Genomic DNA, 22,788 nt, shown 5'->3' with positions numbered 1-22,788 from the left:
AATATCACAATAAATAACTTTAATGATAATTCTTTTGTTTTAAAGATCTAACTTTCATTAAAGCTCCTACTGAAGCACGACCACAAACTCAATCCTACATAAATCTCAGTTATTGCCAAAAAAAAATCCATTTCACCCTGACGCCAGTCCTGTGATTATGAAGCACTCAAAATAATTTAGCTGTTTTTATTTTAAACATCTAAGGGTATTTTAATGCTTTTTAACCCAGATTTAAAGAGAAGAGAAACACTTCACTTGAATTGTTGGGGCTGATAATTTTACACGCGGATAAATCGATGCTGTAGGTAAGCAAGATTTTAGTTCTTTTTGCAGGAACTTGTGTTGTTTTTTACACTAACAATGACTGTCTGGCTCTGTTCACACTGTGCAGGTCAAAGTGTCCCAAATCTGATGTTGTTCCTCATGTGACACACATTTTATAACAGTGTAAACAACACAAATCACGTTTGGGATCAACGTCCTGCTGCAGAACCAAACTGTGCTTGAGCTTTAGGTCACAAATTGATGAGCTTAAACTTTACATTTACACTGTAAAGAAATGATTGTAAATTTACAGTAAAATGGTGATGGTGGTGTTGATCATCCAGCTCAGACATATCAAGCTGGAAGAGAGGCGACAGTAAAATAGTGTCAGTACACATCACAGCAAAGCAGTAGCCATGAAATAAACATTAGTACATCTGAATACTAAATACATATTGGGATTACAGCATGTGCTTTTTAATGTGCAACATACCATAATATTTGATAGTTAATTGTGTGTTTTAATTATTTAATTTATTATATAAACTTGTATAAAAAATTTAAAGCATGATTTCAATATGTTTAAAAAACTAAAGAAGCAAAATAATGACAATTTTGCAGTCTGTTCATTGTGTACATTGAAAAACATGTTTTTAGACTAAATAATAACCTACAGTGGTCTCACATGGACAGTGAGCAATATGCTGCTTCATAAAATCCATCACTCTGAGGAGCCACTCCCACTTGGTTTGGGTTTTATTAGCCTGGAATATTGCGTTCGCAGAGACGCTGCCCTGGTCTTTACCTCATCAACTGAAAGACAAAAAAAACATTGTCATGCATTCCAGGATTTAATTCACATGCATTCCAAATGTTTAAACTTGTCTTTATTGTCATCTGTTGTCATTACAGTATGAAAATGTAGCTCTAATCAATTTGGCTGGTTGTTGAAGAGAATTTGCAATTTCTCTCCGTCTCTTCTCTTTCTCAACACGGTTGTGGTAGAGGGTATCGGAAACATCATAAAGGCATGGGTGTTCCTGCCACATTTCAACTAATATTTCGTCCATTTCTTCGGTCCAAGCCCGTGAAACCTTTTCAGTATCCATGCTTGTTGTTATTTTCACCAGACCCCCCCCAACTCATTTAGCTCAGTCGGGTGGAGTCGTTGAGTAGTTCACACTTAGCGATTGAGAGCCGAGTTTTGATCGCCGAGCGAACGCCGCGTTGCTCCCGAGCTGGCAAATCTAGCACCGACCAGTCGCCGAGCGAAAATCAGGGCAGTGAAAATCGTGTAGTGTGAACTAAGCATTAGTTGATTAATAAGACAGAAAGAGTTTTACTTAACCTGCACTCATTTGTACTGTCAAACTATTGTATTTTAGACTGGTGCTCTTTATCCTGAAAGTGACTTAGTTAAATGTGTTGCTGTATCTTTCTTTACTTGAACTTTACAAGCTCTTGCTTTGATTTTATGTAAGATTTTATGTTTTACTGTACAGTGAAAGCACCTCTTAACACAGACTTGATTGCAGAATAATATCCTTAAAAGTTACAAACCGTAAACACTTTCTACATAACTTTAAATAGTTTAAAGTTTGAGAAGTAATTAATAATAATTTCTCAGTCATTTTTTTTATCTTACAGATTTATGAATGAAAGATGTTACACAAACTATTCATAGAAATGAATCAGTATTATCAAACCCATACATACTTAAACATAACTTTAATAAAACAACTACAGTCAATTCAAATAAGATTTATTTCTCAATAAACTTTAAACATACTATAACATTCTGTAAGTATTGACAAATAATTTAAATAATTACAAATGGCATGCAGTAAACTATTATACATGTATTTACATTTACTTATATACAACTATTTACATGCATGTAATTCATTTATATTGCTTTACCTATGTACAATTTCTATTTCTCACAGGGAGAAAGGCCAACTAAATACTAAATACTGCCCTCTGGCTGTAAACGTATTATTTGTTGATGATGCACAAGACACCAAGCCTGACTTTCCGTCTAAACAGAGAATCCCTGAAAGTGCTTTTCCAGCTGGTCCATAATGAGAGCACTCATGGCTGGGGGAAAACCATTGAAGTTTTGGTTTTGTTATTTTGGCTGGCATATCGTGTTGTTTCCCGTGCATCTTCCATGCCCCGTACTACAGTCCATGATGTGATTCACCGGGTGGCCAGAGAAATAATGCGAATTCTTCCCCAAATCGTTTGCTACCCAAAACAAGAGGACTTACAGAGAATCGCCGAGGGATTTGTAAAACTGGCCAATCATGTAGCTTTTCGATCTGTAGTCGGTGCCATAGATGGGTGCCACGTTAGAATCAAAGCTCCAGGAGAACCATATGCACAGTGCTACAGGAAGCGGAAGCTCTATACATCAATACACCTGCAAGCTGTGTGTGTGACCACCAAGGCAAGTTTTTAGATGTTTTTATTGCTTTTCCTGGGTCAGTGCATGATGCACGGGTGCTTCGACAAAGCACTCTGTACCAGCAGGCCAAGAATTAAGGAGCATGTAGCCTTCAACAGGCATCATGCAAAAGCACGTTCTGTAATTGAAAGTGCTTTTGGGATGCTGAGGACCAGGTGGAGGTCCATCCAAGTTTTGTGCCAGAGGTGATTGCTGCCTGCGTTACTCTGCACAACATCTGTATGGGAGCAGGGGATATTGTTCAGCCTGACGGGGAAGCAGATGCTGAAGAGGAAGAGGAGGCTCAGGATGAAGACAGCACAGAAGCAACAAGTGGTCGTCAGTTAAGGGAGCAACTTTGTGCCACCATTGCTGATGGTCCAGGAACCTAAATAAATTGTAAATATTAAACAAATTGTATATATTGAATATGTTGTATATACTAATGCAGTTGTGTAGTTCTGCTATTGAAATTATTTAAGTTTTGTTCTGTCGTTGTGATATTCCAAAACTAAATACAATTATTTTAAAGACAACAGTGACTTTTATCAAAGAAAATGTCATATAGCTATTTAAAACTAGAAAACTGAACTATTGCATAGATTACATTTAAGATAACAAACTTAAAAAAAACAACCTTCATTTAAATAACAAATCTAACTTATTTTATTGACGAGTCTTTCAAGAAGACTGAACGTTCAGACCGCTCCTGTTCTGCCTGTTCTAACCTGTCTTCTCTCTTGATCTCCCTCTCCTTGTCCTCTCTAAGGAGTTCTAACAAACTTCCCTGCCTCCTCCTTCCTCTCTCCTCAGACAGCTGGGAAGTCACAGCAGAAGATGGCCCTGGTTCTTCCTCAGTAGAAGAAGCAATCAGCACAGGAGGTGAAATAGATGGGCGGCTACCTAGGGCTTCATCCATGAGGCTGAACCAGGGCCATGTTGCTGCAGTGACTTCCCTGTTGTCTGTACCACTCCCTGATGGTGGACACTTTAGTTCCTAAAGTCAGTAAAAATGTAATTAAACTTAAGCTTCAGTCAGTTTAACACTCAAACAGATACTATTAATCAGCACTTTCTCAAATAATCTATTAAAAGTCTGTTTTGGAACTTACCTTGTATTTCTTTTTCAGATTGTCCCACTTTTTGTGAGCTTGCTGTGGGGACACCTTGTCCTCCAGCCCCAGTTCTATAAGAATAGTTCAAACAAAAGAACAAACAAATAAACCAAAAAGTTCCTTCAGTGTTATTTCAATATGAAATTATGTGAAGTTTTAATCAGATTAGGAATATGCTTATATTACAATATAAAAATACTATAATAAATATGATACTGTAATAAATAGCACTTCTTTAAATAGCACTTTGTACTATAACTGACTGTTTATCTGGTAAATGAACCACTATCTTACTTCCAAGCTGACACAGCAGAGTTTTTCCCTCCTGTGAACAGACGCTCTTTTTCAATTCGAGCCCTAATAAAGGCTTCGACCGCTGATCTGTTCCCTAAAAGTAAAGTAGTTCAGTTTCAAAAACCTTATAACTGTGGTTATAACTGTTATGGTAAAGGAAAAAAAACCTATATCACTCGCTAACTAAGCTAACAGAGATAGCACTAGGCCATTCAAACCAACGGGATGAGGCGGCATGCCAACTAACATCTCCGTCCGTGTACCGAACACCGTTAAATTCACTAACAAACACAAAACTGCAAATAAAATACACTTGTACACATTTATAAAAATTACAAATGTATGAGAATCACTTACATTTAAAAATAACTTCACCGGCCGCACCGCTCGCCGTTTCACTCCTGTCCGCCATACTTGTCCGTTTTCATCAGAAAAATGATGCCGCATTGAATGCTGGGATTGCCTCCACCACTAAAAACTCAAAATAACATCGGAATATTAAGATACCTTCTTTTTGAACCCTACGGCCAAGAGGTATGGCTGTGCGCTCTCAATGATGCCATCAAGGTGCTCCTGTATACTGGTACCAGCCTGAAGATAAAACAATAATATTTTAAAGAAAAGGTCTGGTATAATTGCACACTTTTTTCAACTTCAGCTGGAGCTGCGAGGATAATGTTGACTAAATATTAACAGTCACCCAAATAATGTCCATAAATACCTGCCCAAAACTCAACCCACTCAAGGCACATTGAGGTCTTAAATAAGGTGGTGCAGACTTGATGTGGTTTAGGATACAGAATGACTTACTGGGACCTATCACAACAAGATCTCAAGATGGCGCCGTTGTTTGGCGATGTCTCAGGTGTGCTACCTGTTGTTATGTTTTTATTACCGTTTGTGTCTCTGTTCAGTCAAGTGCATGCTGTGTCTATTACCTATGACCGTGGGACGTTATTTAGTATTCGTACTCGGATGCTCGAGGGCTTTTTTAGAGAGAAAGGTGCGGGATATCCCTTTCCCCTACCTCTACTGCTTCTACCGGCGGCTTTGGAGGTGTGTCGCTCCCAATACTGGACAATACATTCAACTGGACGTAAACAGCGGCGGAGGAAGCGAGGAAAAAGAGGTGGCCTCCTGGTCCGGCTGCGTGACCAGTACAATCGCCGTTCAGATCGGTCTTATGAATTTAATAACTGGCGGCTTTCTGATGGCACAGACATACGCCTCGGATATTTCCCACGGCTACGCTCAATGGAGGAGCGCTACGTTTGGTTGCAGCCGGTGTTTCCAGGACAACATCCTTGTGTGCGTTCCAGGAAACCTGTAATGAGGGGCGGTGGAGTGGATTTTAACAATCTACGTGCAATTCCCTGCCTATCACCCTTGGATACGAGTAATGTCTCAAATTCTAAGCTGGCACTGTTTAATGTCAGATCACTATCTGATAAGGCATTTGTTATGCGTGACTTTATATCCTCTCATGGCATGGATTTTCTGTTTTTAGTAGAGACCTGGCTTAAACCTGGTGAGAACTGGCACCTAAATGAACTGTGTCCCCCGAATTATTCTTGTTTAAATTCCCAGAGGACGTCAGGACGGGGTGGCGGCCTGGCGGTCATTTATAAAGACTCATTTACATGTCTGAGTGTATCTGTAGGAGTTTTTACAACTTTTGAAATGTTGTCTTTTAAAGTGCTAGGAAAGATTCCAGTATTTTGTACTGTGATTTACCCCCCACCCCCACCCCCCCCCCCCTCCAAGTCTCAAAGCGGTTTCATGTCTGAATTATCGGATTTTCTGTCTTCACTAGTTTTGGAATATGATAAACTATTGTTGCTTGGTGATTTTAATATTCATATTGATGATGCCTCTGATGGAACTGCCGTAGAATTTCTGAACACTATGGAATCTTTTAATTTTGTTCAGCATGTGGTTGGCCCAACTCACAATCGGGGTCACACACTGGATTTGGTGTTCACTTTAGGCTTGTGTCTCCACTCTGTATCTGTGACAGATCTATTTGTGTCTGACCATAAGTGTATCACTTTTAATATGCCCTTATTTATTAATATGTCTGCTTCTAAACGCTATGTGCACTCACGAATATTTAACAATGAGTCAATATCACAGTTTTTAAATGAGTTTACAGGATTTAGTGAACAATTGTCCATCTGTACTGATGTTAATGCTCTGGCTAGCTCTTTTAACAGTGTATGTTTAAGTATTTTAGACAAGGTTGCTCCAGTTAGACTGAGGATAAAACCTCTTGTTAACTCTACCCCATGGATAAATGATGAGATCAGGCACTTAAAGAGGATATGCAGGAGGGTAGAGCGGGAATGGAAAAAGTCACAGCTTCAAGTTCACTATTTATTTCTGAAGGACTTATGGTCTATCTTTAATAATAAACTGAGGAATGCTAAAACCGAATATTTTAAGGAGTTCATAACTGCAAATAAACACAACCCAAAGATTTTGTTTTCTAGGATAGATAGTCTAGTAAATGGGGTAGCGGGGAACACAACCATTTCTGAGATTGACCCTGAATTGTTTTTAAAGTTTTTTGTTGAAAAAAGCATAGATCTTAAAAGTAATATAATAATATCTCCCTCTACAGATTATGAAGTTGTTCCTCCGAGTGGAAGGGTTGAAATTTTAAATCAGTTTTCTCCCATTTCTTTAGAGGACTTAGAGGAAGTTGTGCACTGTTTGCATCCCTCAACCTCTCCTGATGACATTCTCCCGGCTTCATTTGTGAAGAAAGTTTTTTATTTTGTTGGCAGTAATCTTCAATCAATAGTGAATTTATCACTTAGTTCAGGCTGTGTGCCAGATTGTTTTAAATTGGCGACGGTGGAGCCTATACTCAAAAAACCTGGTCTTGACCCAACAAATTGTGAGAATTACAGACCAATCTCAAAGTTACCTTTCCTTTCGAAAATTCTGGAGAAAGTGGTGGCAAACCAGCTGTTAGTCTTACTAGAAGAAAACAGTATATTTGAGAAATTTCAATCAGGTTTTAGGCAGAAACATAGCACAGAGACAGCACTTGTGAGAATTTTAAATGATCTTCTAATGAATGCTGATGCTGGTGAGGTGTCTGTTTTGGTTCTGTTGGATATTAGTGCAGCCTTTGATACGGTTGATCATACTATCTTAATGAAGAGGCTGCATCAGTGGGTTGGAATATCAGGATCTGCATTAGATTGGTTTGTCTCATACTTATCTAATAGAACATTTAGGGTATTCAGTGGAGATAGGCTGTCTTCATGTGCTGATCTTCTGTGTGGGGTTCCACAGGGATCTATCCTTGGCCCCATTTTATTTTCTTTATATATGCTCCCTTTGGGAAACTTGATACGTCGTTTTAATATTTCATACCACTTTTATGCTGATGATACACAACTTTATCTCTCTGTAAAGAGGAATGACTTCAGTAGATTAAAGAGTCTAACTGAATGTATTCATGCAATAAAGGATTGGATGAGCTGTAATTTCCTTAAATTGAATGAGGGAAAAACTGAAGTATTGGTTCTGGGCCCCCAATATGTTGCCGACAACTTAAGGAAGGGACTTGGGTCATTGGCTATACAGTCAACTCCTTACCCCAGAAATCTCGGTGTTATTTTTGACTCTGAGCTGAATTTCTCAGGGCATATAACCAAGCTGGTACAGGCTTGTTATTTTCAATTGAGAAATATTCCTAAAGTCAAAAAAATGCTCTCCTTCCAGGATACAGAGCGGATTATTCATGCTTTTGTATCGTCACGCCTTGATTACTGTAATGCTCTGTTCACTTGTTTGAGTCAAGGGGAAATGGCACGACTGCAATTGGTCCAAAATGCAGCTGCCCGAGTACTCACTAGGACTAAAAGACGGGAGCATATTACTCCCATACTGGCATCGTTGCATTGGTTGCCTGTTGCTTTTAGAGTTCAGTTTAAAATTTTGGTTTTAACATTCCAGGCGGTGCATGGTGATGGACCAGAATATATTTCTGATCTCTTAATTCCGTATGCCGGCGCCAGGGCTCTGAGGTCCTCCAGTCGGGGGCTTTTAGTTGTCCCTAGGACAAAGCGGAAACGGAAGGGGGACTGTGCGTTTTCCACATTTGCTCCTAAGTTGTGGAATACCCTGCCCCTGGATATTAGACTTGCTGGGTCAAAGGAGATTTTTTTAAAAAGGCTTAAGACATATCTTTATACCCTAGCCTTTGAGAATGGACTCTAGATGATGTTTCCTGTCTTATGGTTTATTAGAGGAAGCTGCACTGTTTGGATAATTTATGTCTGTTTTTAGTTCACCCATGGATGTATTTGGGTTGTTTTTCTTGTTTTATATGTATTTTATGTGTTTTATTTCTTTTTAATTAGATCATATCTTATTGATCTTATTGATTGTGAAGCACTTTGTAGCATTGTCTTAAAAAAGTGCTATATAAATAAAGGTTTACTTACTATAAAATTAAAGAGAACTTTACCACAGAGCTGAATGCTGGGTGCAGAATTGTTTATTTGTACAGCAAGTCAAACAGTGTCCTAAATGACATCTACAAGGCTGTAGTACCTTAATAAAGACCTGGATGCAACTTGAATGGATTATTACAGAATTGAATTGGAAATATTACGCCTGTATTCATGGAAACAATTTGGGCAAAACACATAACTGAGGCTGCTGGGTTTTGCATGCAAAAAGTGAAGTGTAACAGTCACTCGCTAGACTGTCAATACTCTAGATTAACTTTAAAAACAATACAAATGTTTCTACATAAAAGAAAACACTACAGTGCAGTAAACAGTAATAAACTAAACCAAGGCAATATTTGGTGAGCCTTTTTCTTAAAGTGTTCCCAGATACAATGTATGTAGTTTTATAAAGAAAATTGGCTTTTAGGTTTATGTTAAATGTTTGGAAACATAAAACCTAGATCTTAACATCATAGACAAGTGAACATTACCGATGGAAAGCTCCAAACCAACCTTTCTGAAGACGACAAGATGCTTTTCAGCTTGAGAAGCCGACATCTTGCCAGGTCTCTTACGGCCTTGGGGCGAGGGAGGTATCAGATAAGGGAGAAGAAGAATTGAAGCTAGGTCACTGTCCCATCCTAAAAACACAGAGCCAAAAGTGAAACACTGACTCAGTAATTACAGTGAAAACACACAACACTGCTATACTGTTTCATACAAGGGCCCCGTTAGTCTAACCATAATCTCTTTCAGCTTTATTTGGAGACAGTTCTGCAGCATCAATCAGCTCCTGAAGATCCTGGGAAATGTGAAGACTCTTGCTTTGGTGAATAACCAAAAATCTTGCAGATGTTTTTTCACCAAAAATCCTGACGAAATCCTGTTCAATCTGTTAAAAAAAGGTCAACGGAAAACACTTGCAACTTAAGATCCAGCTGGCCTGTTCAGAGATTAAAAATATGAAATGAATTCCATTATATTTATCCTGAATTATCTTACCAGGCCCTTAACATCCAAAAAAGGTGGAAATTCAGTTAGCAACTCCATGCTTCTCTGTGGATCCAGAATCATCTTGCGACGACACTGAAACGTTTCATTCATTTTGACCTTCACTGTGTCTTCTTCTGATGTGTGTTTCATAAGGGAAACAGCCTCTCGACACTGTTCTTCAGTAAAGGTGATTTCTGAACTGGATGAAGCTTTTCAGCAGTCGGGCCACCACTGAAAGACTTGATAGATGATCGGCGTCTGTTCTCTAAAGTTGCACCGTTCCTCTGAATGTTTTTTATTCTCCAGGACAAATAACCTTGTCCACTTTGAGCATCATAAAAATGTTCCTTTCAACAGAGAAAACTGATTTATTAAATCCACAGGTGACTTAAGTCTATGGACATGAATGAATTCTTAATTCTTAATCAATTCTTTCCAGAGCATCTTCATGTTGTGAAAACCATGAATGTACCTTTTTAAAACCACGATTATGAACAGCTCATTATGAAATATGTTGAAAGACCATCACAGAAGTTTGGACACACCTTCTCTTCGATGTTTTTTCTTAATTATTATTTTCTACATTGTAGATTAATGCTGAAGACATTCAAACTATGAAGGAACACATGTGGAATTATGTAGTGAACAAAAAAGTGTTAAACAAACCAGAATATGTTTTATATTTTACCAACTCTACCTCTGCACAGCACAACTGATGCTCTTAAACACATTAAGAAAGCGAGAAATTCCAGAAATTAACTCTAGACGAGGCACAAACGTTAATTGAAAACCGTTCCAGGTGGCACCTCATAAAGCTGATTGAGAAAATGCCAAGAGTGTGCAAATCTGTCATCAGAGCAAAAGATGCTACTTTAAAGAATCTAAAATATAAAACATATTCTGGTTTGTTTAACACTTTTTTGTTCACTACATAATTCCACACGTGTTCCTTCATAGTTTGGACGTCTCCAGCTTTAATTTGCAATGTAGAAAATAAAAACAAAATCAAGAAAAACCACAGGAATGAGAAGGTGTGTCCAAACTTTTGACTGGTAGTGTACATCTCTTTTTATGTGAAATATAGTCCATTATGAGATCAATCTATTATGATAATGTGCAAAAACATCATGGAGGATCATGAAGATGTGGAAACAGGGCAACAATTCCTTGTGCATAAGTTTCCCTTATGTGCCTTGGGGGAGACGTCCTGAAATTGAAAGGCAAGAAGAAGAAAAAAAAGTACATAAGCAAGGACAACAGTTTAACATTTTAGGTTTAGAACAATGTGTATGGAGGAAGGACCGGGTAGCTGTAAACAGTCCTATAAGGCCGGGTTCCTCATAGTTTAGCGATGGTCCTGCTAAAAACAAACACACCTGATTCTCCTCAGTAGTTCATTACCAGGTTTCGGTATTTTTGCAAGAGTTTAGAAATCAGCAAACTCTGCTGGATTCTTGCCTTCACCCCTGTTCTATGGAGTACACCAACAAGCTTTTCAATTCTATTCTATCCCTATTTGTCCAATTAAAGGTTGGACACACTTTCTGTGAAGGGTGTCACCAAGTTTTTTTGGAAACAAGATGAAATGTTTAAATACATCATACCCATGCTTTTCAGTCATATCAGCAGTGAGGATATTGACCATCCTCCTTCTGGTACGGTCAGTCAGGCTTTTGGTTTTGTTGTACTCTCTGATGACTGCTTCCCCACCAGGTTTAGTCTGCATTCTTTTTTAAACCAGCTATAAAGAAAGCCATCAAAAAACAGCACAACCACCATATTGTTATCTGTGAAGCTCAACATTAATCTAGACAACGCCAGTTAAATGACACCTATCCATTAGTGGAAGCAGCTAAAAATGCTGATAGCCATTCTAATTTTTATAGTTGCAAGTGAATCACACATTCATTTTAACTAAACAGTAATTTACTACTTTCAAGGGCAACACGGTGGCTGAGTGGGTAGCACTGTCACCTCACAGCAAGAAGGTCCTGGGTTAAATCCCCAGGTAGGGTGGTCCGGGTCCTTTCTGTGTGGAGTTTGCATGTCCACATGGGTTTACTCCGGGTGCTCCGGTTTCCTCCCACAGTCCAAAGACGTACTCGTGAGGTGAACCTTGTGAACTGATGAATCTTGTGTAATGAGTAACTACCGTTCCTGTCATGAATGTAACCGAAGTGTAAAACATGACGTTAAAATCCTAATAAACAAACTTCTCAAAAACATTTTTTATAAATCAAACAGCAAAACTCTTCAGCTCTTGGCTTCATCTTCAGCTCGGTGGTGCCTTCTTAATGGGCTCTCATCAGTAAGAATAACAGGATTAGATTCTGCATTTGTATTCTCCACTGAACTTAATGCACTTGAAGATGCTGAAGTAACCCAAGAAGATTCTGTCAAAAAATCAAAATAATAATAATTTATACGCTCATTTCACACATTACCACTTTTGGAACAAAAATGTGGCAGAGGTGGTAGGAGTCATTTTAGTTTTCTAAGAAAGCAATAGTGGGAGAGCACTTTCACTGCGTTTACATTATAACAGTAAGCATATAAAGCCAAATCACATATTCCTGTTTTCATTGGATCTGTGATAGAAATTACTGTCTAAGCAGTGCAAACATCTTTAGGATAATACAGTGGCTAGCAGGAGCAACACCGCTATTTCAGTAGTGCTCGTGCCATGGCAACATTCCTGACATGCCTAAATGTCACTACTGAGTAGCATCATAAATGTAACTTTGAGGCACAAAGTGATAGTCTGACCGCCACACAGCCGAAACTAATAACTATTTATCCAAGTTGAAAATGACCAATAGCTGAACTGTCCACTTTGAGTTGGAAAACACCTGTATTTGGTTGCTTCATGACCTCCTTAAATACATCCTCGTCAATTTCAGTGCCAAACTCATCATACAGCCTGGCATCAGTCTGTCTAGTGGATGTAATTCCAAATGTAAGGAAAGCTAAGGAAGAAACAAACACACACCTGTAATAAAACAGACTGAACACACTTTAGCTGAAAACGGTTTTCATTTTCCTGGACAATTTTATTAAATGGTCAGGAAATGAGTTAGCAGGCCAGGATTAATCAAGCATGGGCTAAATAAATGACTGAAGGGGTAACATTTCAACTATCTTCACCCAATGGTAAAACCATGAGTGTTCTCTGTTGCAGGTCAGATTAAAACAATCATTTTAATAAAAAAATACCAGTAAACGATCCGCAAGTAGATTCAAATCTGAAAATTATTAGCCAATAAACACTTAAATGACTAAATATGGAGACAAATTTCTTTTATTTCCAGTAACACAATGCAAATAAAAGTGTACAATGCTAGGGAATGTTGGGATGACGAGCATTTAGGTATTACATTTAGGAAACTTAATCATGCTAAAATGTGTGGACTGATCAGGTTAATAAAAACTGATAGTCTAAACACCACCAAACCTTAAATTACCTTCCTTGATGAAGTCGCACAAACTAACATTGGCGCTGGCTATTTTTACGAACTTCTGCTCACCTCCAAACCTCAACTTGATTAGTATTACTGAAGCTGAGAATACAGTACATGTTAGCAAACCAAACTGCAGTCTGCACATTTATTTCACTACAAAATGGCGCCCAAAGCAATCGTCCTCAGTAAGCTGGCTAACTACCAACACCTTTTAGGCGGCGGATCTCGTGAGGCAAAACATTCACTGCAGAGAGATGAAACTGCACATGATTTGTTAACTCTGACAGATAACTCCACCTCTATGTCCATTTTAACACTGACGGTTGTTAGGATAATTCCCAGGGAGTAAAAAAGTGTTTACACTGTGATTTTAACACCATGAAATGTACTGTGTAGGATTTGGAACAGCCTCCTTCTCAGGAGCGCAGCACAGGATGATGTAAAATGCTGCCTATGTAGAGAGCTCACTAGGTTTTCCAACACACCCCATGACAGCGTGTGCAATTAAGATTCGTTTGTTCCGACTTTAGAAGTAACTTTAAAAAAATAACTAAATGTAATATTGTCGTCTGATTTACGCATCGATCTATAAAATGTATAATACAGAACAGTAAAGGTATTTAAATAATAAAATATTTTGTCATTACACATTTTTAGAGCTGCACAGAACGATTATTTTTTTAATCAATTACGCTAACAATTCTTTTTTTATTAGTCAATGAATCTAATAACTAATCCCGTGGTTTACAACCGGGGGGTCGCCACAGGTTTTTAAAATATTGAATTTGAGTTTAATATTTTTGAAGTTACTAATTTAACAATCATTAAATCATAAATAGTAGCTCGTAACATGACATATTCTTAATTCATTACCGAACCTCCGGAAATTGTGTCGCCGCTGTGTAAACAATAGTTGTTCGATGCGTAAATCAGACGACAATATTACATTTAGTTATTTTTTTAAAGTTACTTCTAAAGTCGGAACAAACGAATCTTAATTGCACACGCTGTCATGGGGTGTGTTGGAAAACCTAGTGCGCTCTCTACATAGGCAGCATTTTACATCATCCTGTGCTGCGCTCCTGAGAAGGAGGCTGTTCCAAATCCTACACAGTACATTTCATGGTGTTAAAATCACAGTGTAAACACTTTTTTTTTTTTTATATGGAATTACTGAAATAAATTAACTTTTGGATGATATTCTAATTTATTAAGATGCACCTGTAGCTTCATGCTACTATCACTTTAAATACCATAGATATGCTAGCGTCAGTTATCATTAAAGACCTCATGAAAACTCATTTCTTACGTATGCACATCTAATGCATCTATAAATGCTGATAAATTAAACAAGACAAGAAAATAAGAATCGTAAAGTGTTTATAAAGTAATTTTCTTACCTGTTCATTCAATCTGTTCTCTTGTTAAAGCGATGAGAAATTCGGTGTACGGCCATCTTTGCATGGTGGCGCTCCGACCAATGAGATGCGGCGATATACTTGATTGACAGCGCTTGTAGCCAATCACAGCTCTAGAAGCCAAACCGAAGCCCAGCCAATCAGCGGTCGCAAATCTTAACAGTGAGGACAGAGCCGTAGATAGAGAGAGTTGCGACACTCCTTGATCTCGCCGCTACGCGGTCACGTGGTTCATGTAACCCTCAATAGTTCCAAACAAACCCGGCGCTGTCATGTTCTCAAATGGGACAGGCAGCAGTAAATGAAATATTAAACGGCAAATAATAAACATTTGTACAATTTCTGGGTATTTTCAACTGCGTTTACATTTACTGCATCTGCTTTAATGTCAATTTGGTATATAAAGTGGAAGATTGATGTTTATAATGACTTAATAGGTCGTTCTTGTTAACACACAGTACATTATATTAGCATACATTACATAATGCGATATCCTTAAGTAGTAGAGACAATATACAGTATAGACATTAAAGTTTTTTATGTTTTGATTTTTGCATAAACTAATCTCCCTTCACTTTCCTGAGGATTCATAATAATAATCATTTTTGCTAAACACTAAGTCATGTGCTGGATTCATAAGGTTTACCTGCACTGAATGAACAGATTGATAAACACATTACCGTACCAAAAACATTATAGTGCAGGTACATGAAATAGCTTCATTCATCTCTTATTTCATGAGTGATTAATAATTGATTCCTACATGTAATACATTAATGAATTCATTATGAATATGCACTAGTTCATTTTGTCTAATGTAAGTGGTGGACAAGGTAGACAAACCATGTAGTTGAGTTAAAGTAGAGATATCCAAGGTAACATATTACTCCAGTAAAAGTAGTAGTAAAAGTAAAAATACTCTTTACCTCCACTAAAGTACTAAACTAAATTTACCTTCAAATGTACTTAAGTATGAAAGTAAAAGTATAATGATTTATTGTGGTTCTAATGTTTTATGATCATTTCTGTAACAAGAATCTTGATTAATCAACTCATTTTAGGTGAAAAGACTCGTGTGTCATTAATTAAGCTTAACTGACTAAGCTAAATTGGGTTATACCTATTAATTAAGATAAACATGTAACATTTAGTGCTGAGCAAATGCTAAACAATAACAGTATTAAGTATATTAATGACATTAAATTCATAATTTTTTTAAAACAAAGCAACATACAGCTAAAAATGTTTGATAAGTAGTGGAAATGAATGGGGCTCTATGGGTTGTTTGGAACTATACAGAGCTCCACAACCCGGAAGCTGGGCAGAAAATATGTCCCGCCCCCTTTCCAACGGTTCCCTATGGGAGTGTCGCCACTCTGTTCTCTCTACCGCTCTGAGTGAGGATACACAGGGGCAATACCAGGACCGGGCTACAGGGGGCGAGTGAGTGAGTTTGAGGTTAACACTGTGTTAAGCGGTTTTCATGGTTTTCTGGTGTATTGGGACATCGCTTCAAAATGTGAGCGGGAGTCTATGGCGTCAGATTAGTGCCAAAAGTCGAGAGCACTTTTTATTTTATTAAATAAAGTTAACAATGACACAAAATCATATTTTAAAGCTATAATAATCAGACATATACTCATCTTTTAACCTGTATCTCTAATTATCCTAAATTTCTTGTTTTCTAGGCCTGATTAAGACGTCGTGACATTTTGGAGGAGTTGCTACATAAATTGCAGTATGTATTAAGCCAATCTGCCTCATGCATTGATTTGGATTATTTACATTTCATTTGCACACATGAAATGGTTATTATTGATTTAGTAGCGGAACAAATGAACATTCCGGAGAATATATTAAATGCCCTCAAGCAGCTTCACATTGTAGTGATTGAACAGGTGGAAACAGAAATGTCATCCATCGGAGTACACACACTTCCACGAGTGATCGGACGCCCTGAATTAGCGATCGAACTAGAAAGGCTGAAATCCTTGCTGGACATTAATCTTCCAATTCAGTGTATAGCAGATTTATTAGGGGTGAGCAAAAGAAGGGTTTTTCGGAGGATGCGTGAATCTGGTTTTTCTGTGTCGGGGTCATACAGTACAATGAGTGACCAGGAGCTTGAGACGGTAGTTTCCAATATTAAGACCGAGATGCCTCATGTGGGCTATAGATTAGTAATGGGAAGACTAAGGTCCTTAGGCTACAGAGGACAGTGGAGCAGGTTAAAGGCCTCTATGCACAGAATAGATGCTTTTGGGATTATATCCAGAATGACACAGTTAGGCTGTGTGGTCAGAAGAAGCTACTCAGTTAGGGCACCCCTTTCTCTGGTACACGTGGATACTAATCACTAACTCATTAGGTAGGTTGCTTATAATGTGCAGTTATATTTTAAAAATGTAACGTTACTAATGGAAATACTAATAATAGAAATTCTAATTTCCCTAAACTAGGTATAACATAGTCGTTTTCAAGAAAGGTTAGTTTCTGATTCTTATGTTATTTCATGATCTTAACTGCCTATTTAATCAAAAGATTTGTGTTGTTAATGGGGTTTTTTACTTTTGACTTCAGGTTATGTACTTGGACGTTGCCAGCAATAACAAAGCATCAACTGGCCTAACCTTCTTTTTGGATGCTGTTGAAAAACATGGCTTGCCTTCAAGGTAAGAGCTAATTAAAGCTTTATACTACTGCATGCCATTGCACTTCAATGCAATGCATTTATTACTTTTTTATGACCTTTGTAAAGAGTCAGAGGTGATCAAGGCGTGGAAAACATCGATATCGCCCGTTTCATGTTTACTACAAGGGGAGTAGGTCGAGCAAGTTTCATCTCTGGGAAAAGTGTGCACAATCAGAGGTAAGCTAAGATCATAAGGGATTCACACTGGCCGAATGGTATTTAGGTACTGTACCGTGTGCACTGTAGTGATACAAAACTAGCAATAATATGGTAGTGTGTCAGTATTGCAATAGTTTTAGACATTTTTGTTTTCACATTACTTATGTGTTGTTTCCAACATAATTTATGGTCAATTATTACGCCCAAAAATTTATTTTCATACACCCTTTCTATTTCAACATCATTGATCATAATTGTAACTTCATTCTTGATTTTTCGATTTCCAAAAAGTATAAATTTTGTTTTATTTAAATTCAATGATAGCCTGTTAATATCAAACCATTTCTTTAACACATTCAATTCACTTTCCACTGTATTCAGAAGCTGTTCCAAACTTTTCCCAGAACAATATAAACTAGTGTCATCAGCAAATAAAACAAATTTTAACAATGTAGACACTGTACAGATATCATTCATATACAATATAAACAACTTAGGTCCAAGCACTGAGCCTTGTGGAACACCACAAGTGACTTTCATTAGTTTTGATTTAATATTATTTATTTGTACATATTGATATCGTTCATCATAAGTAACTCTTGAGCCATGAATATGCTACTCCTCTAAAACCATATCTCTCCATTTTATTCATTAATAAATCATGGTCAATAGTGTCAAATGCTTTTTTTAAGTCTATAAAAACCCCAACGGTGTATTCTTTATTATCTATTGCAGTTGTGATCTCTTCTACCAGTTGCATCACTGCCATCGAGGTAGACCTACTATTTGTTCTAAAGCCATACTGATGTTCACTAAATAAATTATGTTTTTCTATAAATTTGTCAAGCCTATCTACAAATAGTTTTTCTAGAATCTTTGAGAACTGGGAGAGCAGGGAAACTGGTCTATCATTGGAGAACTGATGTCTGTCACCATTTTTATAAATCGGAATATTTTTTGCTGTTTTCATTTCATTAGGAAATACACCTGTTTGGAAAGACTGATTGCAGATATATGTAAAAGGTTTCACAATAGATTCTATGATAGTTATAACTAATGTCATATAAATTTCAGTCCAATCAGTGGACTTTTTATTTTTACATTTTTTTACAATATCCAGTATTTTTATTTTCATCAGTTCCCCGTATAAACATTTGGTGGTGGTTTTTATAAGCAATATCTTTATCTACACTCTTCTTATTTTTTGGCTCCACAATTTCTTTTGCTAAATTATACCCAAAGTATTCATTAAATTCATTCACAATTTCCTTCGTATTATTTAGCATTGTATTATTTTCATTAATGAAATAATCTGGGCTATCTACTCTTTTTGTACTCTTTTTAATAATGTTATTTAGTACACTCCATGTTCGTTGGGTGTTATTCCTATGCTGTTCCAATAATTTCTGATAGTATTCCTTCTTACTAAATCTCATAACACTTATTAGTTTATTTTTATATATTTTATATTTGTTTTCTGTTTCTTTTGTTCTATACTTTATAAATCTCTTATATAATAGGTTTTTCTTTTTACATGCATTTGCTATTCCCTTAGTAATCCATGGTTTGTCAGCATATTTATACCTTCTTGTAACTTTTCTTAACGGACAATTTTTTTCATATAACTGAACAAATGTGAACATAAAAGCATTATAAGCCTTGTTTGGATCATCATTTGCATAAACCTCTGTCCAGTTTTGTTTCATTAGGTCCACCTTGAAGGCAGTGATAGTTTCTGGAGTTCTATGTCTGATCACTTTAAAATTGTTTAATCTGTGTTTATTTTCTACCTTTAAACATTTTTGAATGATTGCAAAAACTGGAAGATGGTCACTTATATCATTTATAAGCAATCCACCTACTATTGTTCCTTCAATTCTATTCCTACATATATTGTCGATCAATGTTGCAGTGTCCGTTGTTATTCTTGTTGGTTTTGTAATCACTGGGAATACGTTGTTGCTGTACATTGTACTGATAAAATCTATTGTACTTCTATGTCTATTTGGATTTAACAAATCGATATTAAAATCACCACATACAATTTGCACCTTATTATCTCTCAATTTCTCAATCAAACCAGCTATTATATCATTAAATGAGGTCATTAAACAAGTCCCTGGTGTTCTATATACACAGCTGATTAATATATTTTTTGATTGTTTTATATCAATTTCTATAGTTATACATTCTAATATATTTTCTATTGTAGTTGACATACTTTTAACCATACTACATTTTAAATCTGTATCAACATACAGAGCAACTCCTCCTCCGATTTTATTGTTCTGATTTACTGTAAAAAACTCATATCCATCCAGTCCCACGTCATTTACTTTCTCATTATCAAGCCAGGTTTCAGTCACTGCAATAACATTAAACTTTTTAAATTTTCGTTGATAGTCCTTTATTTTAGTGAAGTTTCTATAGAGACTTCTGCTGTTAAAGTGTATTATTGATAGAGCACCTTCCATATTCACATTATTGTTAAACTGTTCCTCGGTGTAATACTCACAGTGGTAGTTGATATTATTGTAGAAATGGATTTCTGGATCAATGTCATTTCCAAACTTATACATCTTCTGTTCAGTGTTATCAAATGTTTTAAAACTCAAATGATCATACTCACTCCATAGTTTGTGTGGAAGATCCCCCACACTATCCTTGTTATCTGTAAACTCTTCATCATTAACATCACTGAATGGAAATAAATAATCCTCATTAAGGTCTGCCATTTTGTAAGGTCTAATTAATATACAGTCACACAATCCAAATCACAATAATGCACAGCTATCCAATACAAAATAAGGACAAGCAGTGTGCTTTATATAATTCTTCATTTATATGGGTTCAAATCTTTCAGTTCTTTTATCATAATTACTTTGGCTTCCTCCGGTGTTCCGTTTAGCCGTATCATCACTTTACAGTTCCTAGTCCATGTGGCTTGTATTTTATGTTGTTTTCTAAGTATACGTGCTTGTCTTGCAATATCTGCATTCTTTTTGGTAAGATTCTCATTGATCATTGACCTTCAGCTTCTTTGCCTGCCTCAGTAGTTCAGTCTTGTGCTTTCTATTCACAGACCTGACCACTATGGCAGGCTTTGTTTTGCTGTTTTTTCTGGGCAGAGTATGGCAAGCTGAAATATTGTTAGTTTGTAAGTTTATTTTCTTGCTTTCAAAGAACTTTTTAACCTGCCATTCCAGAGATTGCAGTTCCTCTGATGAGACGTCTTCACCATCTTTGCATTCAGCTACACTGGCGTAGGATCTATATGAAGTTTCCAGTCCGCTTATTATTCAATCTTCCATCTTTGTATACTGTTCCAGGTCATCAATTCTTCGTTCTAATCCATAAATGATTTTGTCTTTTTCTTTAACTATGGTCTTTAACTCTTTAACTTCCTCCATTAAGTCCAGTAGCATGCTCTGCTGTTTCACCACTTTACTCAGTTCAACAGACATAAAATCCAGAGAATTTTTTATCTCTTCTATTTCCTCAGATATGTTATTGACTTTCTTGGGTGGCATGTTGTCCAGTGTCCTTGTATTATGATAGTTAGTACAGTTTAAATAGCGTAGCGGCCTTAGAACATAATAGATAGCTTAGCATATCCTAGCAGCGGTGTATCGGTCCAGCCTCACAACACAGCCCCGCAGCGGTGTTAACAGCGTTGTGAAAAACTGAACAACGCACAAATGAAACTTACTTACATAACTAAATGATACAAAGCAAACCAATACGACTAATTATAAAATAACTTGTTGACACTCGCACATCCGCACTTCTATACATCAGTACTGAAGTAATGAGGTTGGAGAGTCCATCAGGTTCCTGGTAGCAGCTGAATGAATCTGTTAGACTGAACACTCAGAACCTGGTACATGTGAGTTAAGAGCTGTGGATCAGGGTGAGGGTCCATGTGGACTGCTTTAGAAAACCCTGCATTAGCTTGATGCATTAGCATGCTGTTCACTATCTGGCCTGTAATGCAGAAGCTTAAAGATGTTTAAAGCTACTGGAGATGTTGAGATTCTGCCTGGAGGAGAACATGAGGAGGATTACTCAAGAGACCAGAGAATCTCCAAGGATCTTCACTGGGAAATTACAGACGTTAGTGAGGTCTTGAAGTGAGGACGCCTTCCTACAGAACCACAGGATGTTTAGAGGACTGGTGGAAGAAAGTCTCTTCTGGATGATTCTCACCCTGGAACTTTGAAAGGAACCTTGTTGAATGGTCAGAACAGACCTAAAAAGACATCAAACAGTGGAGGTCCTGGGTCCCCAAGTCCAAATCAGACCACAGTTTTGTACAGGCTATTACCCACAATCCACTGTGATCCTGTGATGTTTCTACCAGTAACCAGTGGGTTTTTGAAATGGTATATAGTCACTTTTATTTCCATGTACATATTTGGTATTTAGCAGAACTTTTATCCAAAGTGACTTACAGTACTGTGACAGTATACTGTGTAGGAAATTGAGGGTTAAGGGCCTTGCTCAAGGGCCCAACAGTGGCAACCTGGCAGTGGTGGGGCTTGAACCAGCGATCCTTCGATTACTAGTCCAGTACATAAACCACTAGGTTATTTAACCAGACATTTTATCCAGCTAACTGATTAAAGCAATAAACTCCAACAGATTAAAATGATGAGAAACAAAGTGATGATTCTTATTAATGATGTTAAATATAGAAGATGATGATAATGTCAGTATTTGATAAAAGATGCAGCAAGTGTAGCAGTTCTGTTAATGACTAATAATAATATGAACCCTCTGACATAGTGGTCATAGCGTAGTGGTCACTACAGTCACTATTTAAATGCATATGGACCCCTACAGTGGACGCTACAGTTTCAATCATTTCACTTCTACACTGATTTGATGTTCATTCTCCATACAGGTGATTTAAGTTTATGTTTCTGATTGTTTTCTTACTCTTCTGTAGTGCTGAGAGTCTCCTCATCATCTTTTATCAGATGCACTTTATTCTTCTGCTCATGACAATAAACACACACACACACACACACACACACACACACACACTACACACACACACACACACACACACACACACACACAACAAGATTATAAATTCATGCACATAAATGCAGCTTCATTCTGCACTAGTTTTAATAGAAAAATTTAATAAGTTATTATTTTACATCATGATGCAAATGGTTCTTTTCATTTTTGAAATGTAATAAACAAAACAGATATTAATGTTATTTTAAAAACAAATGATTTGTAATAATTTAAATATTTAACAACAATACAAACACCACTGTGAAAATGCCGAAGGAGATCCTGAAGGTCCCGCTAGATTTCTGCAGCAAGATGCAGGAACTTTATTTTCCACAAGTCATTCCTGCCACAGTGAATGAGCAGAACATCTGGGGGTGTTCTTCCTAAAAGCCAGCTGTTAAAACGAGGGACAACAGAATGCCACCTCGATCCACCCCAGCCAAGTCACTCGACCT

The 22,788-nt window shown here is 37.1% G+C and overlaps 1 protein-coding gene and 1 long non-coding RNA gene across 3 annotated transcripts; one reads left to right on the top strand and one right to left on the bottom strand.

The window, feature by feature from the left end:
- Positions 1–2,150: 2,150 nt before the first annotated feature.
- On the bottom strand, positions 2,151–9,881 carry LOC134336304 (uncharacterized). Of its 2 annotated transcripts, XM_063019037.1 has the most exons (8): positions 9,591–9,881; positions 9,330–9,480; positions 9,102–9,229; positions 4,477–4,590; positions 4,120–4,213; positions 3,823–3,896; positions 3,439–3,707; positions 2,151–3,098 (listed from the first exon to the last, which is right to left on the bottom strand). In XM_063019037.1, exons 1-8 carry the CDS (start codon positions 9,729–9,731, stop codon positions 2,933–2,935), a joined length of 1,137 nt encoding a protein of 378 aa, XP_062875107.1. In that variant the 5' UTR covers positions 9,732–9,881; the 3' UTR covers positions 2,151–2,932. The 2 variants fall into 2 exon arrangements, with proteins under 2 accessions (XP_062875107.1, XP_062875114.1); XM_063019044.1 differs by lacking the exon at positions 3,439–3,707.
- Positions 9,882–17,071: 7,190 nt separating this feature from the next.
- On the top strand, positions 17,072–18,115 carry LOC134300176 (uncharacterized). Its single transcript, XR_010007325.1, has 3 exons — positions 17,072–17,129; positions 17,216–17,326; positions 18,044–18,115. It is a non-coding gene; the product is annotated as an uncharacterized LOC134300176 (long non-coding RNA).
- The last annotated feature ends 4,673 nt before the right edge of the window (positions 18,116–22,788 follow it).

The sequence above is a fragment of the Trichomycterus rosablanca genome, chromosome 2 (assembly GCF_030014385.1).
Source record: "Trichomycterus rosablanca isolate fTriRos1 chromosome 2, fTriRos1.hap1, whole genome shotgun sequence".
Taxonomy (NCBI): Eukaryota; Metazoa; Chordata; class Actinopteri; order Siluriformes; family Trichomycteridae; genus Trichomycterus; species Trichomycterus rosablanca.
This window is presented reverse-complemented; position numbering and strand designations above follow the sequence as displayed.

Excerpts from the sequence above, each read along its gene's own strand:
- LOC134336304 (XM_063019037.1), bottom strand. The coding sequence starts at position 9,731 with ATGAAACACACATCAGAAGAAGACACAGTGAAGGTCAAAATGAATGAA. Across the intron at positions 4,591-9,101 it reads ATCTTGTCGTCTTCAGAAAG|TGGTGGAGGCAATCCCAGCA; the intron begins GTTGGTTTGGAG and ends TTGAGTTTTTAG. Across the intron at positions 3,099-3,438 it reads GAGATCAAGAGAGAAGACAG|GTTCCTGGACCATCAGCAAT; the intron begins GTTAGAACAGGC and ends CAATTTATTTAG.